Raw genomic sequence first — 3,764 nt, 5'->3', positions numbered from 1 at the left:
TCAGGGCCACCCCGCTCTGTGACTCAGCCGGCGGTGTCAGGATGGAAGGTGCGGGGACGGTCACCAGTGGGGAGAGGGCCTTCTTCATCAGGTCGGCTGAGTTGATGTTCCAGGCCTCCGCCGTGATCAGCTGGGCCACCCCGTTCTCTAGCTTGTTGTTGGCCATCGCTGAGGGCGAGCTGGTGACATCCATGGGCAGGTTTGGGGTGTCCTTGTACAGCTCCTCCATGTTGCAGGGCTTCTGGGGCTCTGCCGGCGCCGCCTCTACATCGCCGTCAGCGGGACCCGTGGCGGCTCCGGGCTGCCAGGAGCATCGGCACCGACATAATTTGGCCTGCAAGCCAGAAACATATTTTAGGCACTGCATAAATCTCCTCCTTAAAATAATATTTGCAATTGCTTTTAAAGACCCCATCGCCAAAGAAAAGCCATTAAACGTTTCCACGCTTCAGGCTAACGGCTCCATAATACCATGTAGTATATATACAGAGATGCTAGATATACATACATCCATGAGTGTTGTACGAAGAGTTTTGAGGAACTTATATTTAGCCATAAACACAGATAATTTGAAAGGCCTCGAGGGCTGCCTGCAGCCAACCCCCCCACCCCAGTGCGCAGCCTGAAACAAGGACTTGCGCCGCCAGTTCAACGTTTTTAAACAAAGCTTCACGTAATGACAGTGCACGGCAGAGCCAAGTGACAGCGCGCTGTTTTAACTCAACAAAAGCCCCCAAAACAAACATTTCTAAAAATAACATGGCTAAGAAATTTTACACTGCGGGTGAAGGGTCCTTGCTTCCCCTAAAACACTCATCCTTTTTTTGTCCCAGTGGGATTTACTAAAAGCGAGCAGGCGAGAAAGAGCGAACCCAAACCAAACCCTGACGTTTGCCCTGCCACAGAGCTAGATGGAGACAGTAATGCAAACCAGGCACCTGAGTCATAAAAGACATGAAGAATAAAGAAAAAACAAAAAAATGTCAAAGCAACTTCAAATTAATTTTGACAGCCCAACCCTTTGAATTAACCAAGCAAATGGCAATTAAAGAAAGGGCAGAGATGATTCCCATTCATGATCGCGGTGAAATCTGCAGCCTGTTTCCTAAGAAGATTAACACCCCTCTCCCCCTGAAAAAAAAAAAAAAAAGGCAGCAAATTAGCAGCGCTGTGCATCCATTTATTTAGGTGGATAAATAATTTCCGCCCCACGAGCTGCTGCCAGCATACTTTGGCTGGGGGCTGGCTGCTCTGCTAGACGCCGCCCGTGCCTCTCCTGAAGTGCGCAGCGCATCCGCCGTAGTAATAATCACCATGGAAACTTGTCCGGTTTCAACTCTGTTACCATGGGAAAGCACCGGCCCACCCCAAATTTACATTTTTCACCTGCACACGGCTGAAACCTGCTCCCTGCGAGCGAAACGTGTCATCACCACCGGCTGGCCGGGCTGGTGGGAGTGAGGCGCTTCCCCACATCCCGCAGGCATGCTGGTGTTGGGATGATAGGCAAGGCAGCACTACTCCAAAATCGGATGGGTGAGGAGTCCCAGCCTGGGGATGTCTCTGAGAGCATGCGAAGAGCTCCATTCGGCTCTGGCATTTCCAGAAATTATTTGCTTGCATAGATGTTTGTAGGACCGACAAACCTGCAAACTAAGAGGGGACAGGGAAAAGGGGGGAAAACCAGCAAACCCCACGAACAAAGGCTAAAAAATGGCCAAGGCAGGGAGGCGGGAAATCTCCAGAGTGTCTCCTGAGACCTGTAAATTCTTGGGTTTGGCAGCGAGATGCCACGGCGTACGCAAGACTACAGAGATGTTGGGAGTTAATAGTGGAGGCTGGCTGGGTAAAATGCTAATAATTTATCAGGCGCATTTGAGTTCTTAAAAAGGATTTTTAAAAGTAAACAGATGAGTCATTTCTTTTCCCCTCCTGCTGCTGGCTTAAGGAGAATAATTCTGGGTTTTTTTCATCTCATGAAATGTTCTGCAGAAAACATTCACAAATACAGGGTTGAAGGGTTTTTTTTGTTTGTTTCATTTTCCAGCCTTGGCTGAGACAGATTACAGGCAGGCAGAGGTGCCCAGGCACCAAAAAACAGGAGCAGAAATCAAATCCCTTATTCAGACAGTGACAAGTATCGGTACCAAAATAATTGGGCCAGTCTTGTTTTGAAAAAAAAAACAAAAAACAACAAAACAAAACAAACCACAAACAGAAGAGCAATCGTTTCTAAAAATAAAGACAATGAGGAGACCACTCAGCAGATTCAAGCTGGAAAAAAACAGACGTTTTTTCTGTTGAGGAATTAAAAAGCCATTTTCTACTGCTCTTATATAATCTCTCCCTCCCTCTTTTTAAAATGACCATTTTAATACCCTGTGGTCTCTGCAGCGTACACCAGCATCTTTGCTCCTCCAGCTGCTGCAGCACAGCCAAGTACTTTGCACATGACACCGGCTCTTCCCGATGTTTCTGTTTGCTTGAGAAGCGTGAGATCGCGGTGTTTTCATAGGGAATGAATGATCTGGCGGGGACAGGAAATGACCCCCTGTTCCCCTAGCAAACCCATTTAACGTTGGGAAATAGAAAAATTAAGATGAAAATTATACTGCGTAAGAGACTTGAGGGATTAGCATGCTGTACGGACCCACAGAGAGATATCACTGCCAAAGATGAAAGTATAAAACATAATAAAATCCCCCCACTGCTGCTTTAAAAGGCGACAGTGTTGGAGGCAGAGGAAATATCTAGATGAGGGGAAGAAGAGCTCATCTATCATCATCAGTTACCTTGAAGAAATGCCCGTGGGACTGGTTGGGTTTTTTTTTCAAGGCATAGGCAAATGCTGTTTTCCACGCTGAAACCTATATGGTTTTGGGATCGTATAAATATATGTTGTTGAGCTCGTGGTCCTATATTGCCCCTGGAGGCCCCCACCATGTGAGGGGAAGGAGAAGGAGAGAAAGGTTAGGTGCAGCCTTCGATGCAGGTTTATGGGCTTGGGGTGAGGTTTTCCCCCTCCTCACCTTTCCTACGTGGAAGCATACCTTTCCATACTTCCAGTGCACCTGCTTCTTGAACATGTGATCGCTCCAGAAAAAAAAAAAAGTACATATGTACACTTAAAAATATTTCACAGCCCTGCCCGCAGCCTGCAGCTTGGCAGTAGCCAACTGCCAGGTACAGCGGAGTTCTAGCACAACTGCCCATTGCACCCTGTAAAGCAGTTTTTGGTTTCACCCAAGGAAGCAATCCCAGGGCTGCTAAACATGTAATACGCTAAACACCTATTATCAAGGTCAGTAAGCAGACTGAGTGAAAAGGCTCCAAAGTCCCTAAGCCTCAAAAGGGGAAACGTTTGAAGATCTGGGATCAAGAGACAGTTCGGAGTTGTCCAAAGAGCTGGTTTGTGGTTCCTGGACTCCTTTTTTATACTATGTACACCGAGTACATGGCACAAAATCATAAGTCAACATGGAGATGACTTAAATTAAAGTACATTTTCAATGTTGGTATTAACAATGATAGCTATATTATATTTCTCCTTTAATAAAAATCAACCTAAAGTATGGGCTGGGGTTTTGGGTTTGGTTTTTTTTGTTTTGTTTTTTTAAAGATTGCTGCTTCACTGCACACAAAGTATTCAGAGTTACCCAGTTTTTAAAACAAGTTTCACGTACCTAATATACACAAATGAAGGTAATATAATTCAGTTTCCTCTACCACACCTCAGTGATGGAAAATCAATTAATTTCACTTTC

General features: G+C 45.9%; 1 protein-coding gene across 1 annotated transcript in view; it reads right to left on the bottom strand.

Annotated features, from left to right (window-relative positions):
* Positions 1 to 3,764, bottom strand: part of LOC104286224 (BEN domain-containing protein 2-like) — a 175,368-nt gene that overhangs the window by 1,725 nt on the left and 169,879 nt on the right. The window contains exon 7 of the mRNA XM_009884805.1: positions 65 to 334. Within this exon, the coding sequence (XP_009883107.1) occupies positions 65 to 334 (270 nt within the window). The remainder of the gene's footprint in view (positions 1 to 64; positions 335 to 3,764) is intronic.

The sequence above is a fragment of the Charadrius vociferus genome, unplaced genomic scaffold (genome assembly GCF_000708025.1).
Source record: "Charadrius vociferus isolate BGI_N301 unplaced genomic scaffold, ASM70802v2 scaffold200, whole genome shotgun sequence".
Classification (NCBI taxonomy): Eukaryota; Metazoa; Chordata; class Aves; order Charadriiformes; family Charadriidae; genus Charadrius; species Charadrius vociferus.
Note: the sequence above shows the minus strand (reverse complement) of the source record. Positions and strands in the feature narration are given on the sequence as shown.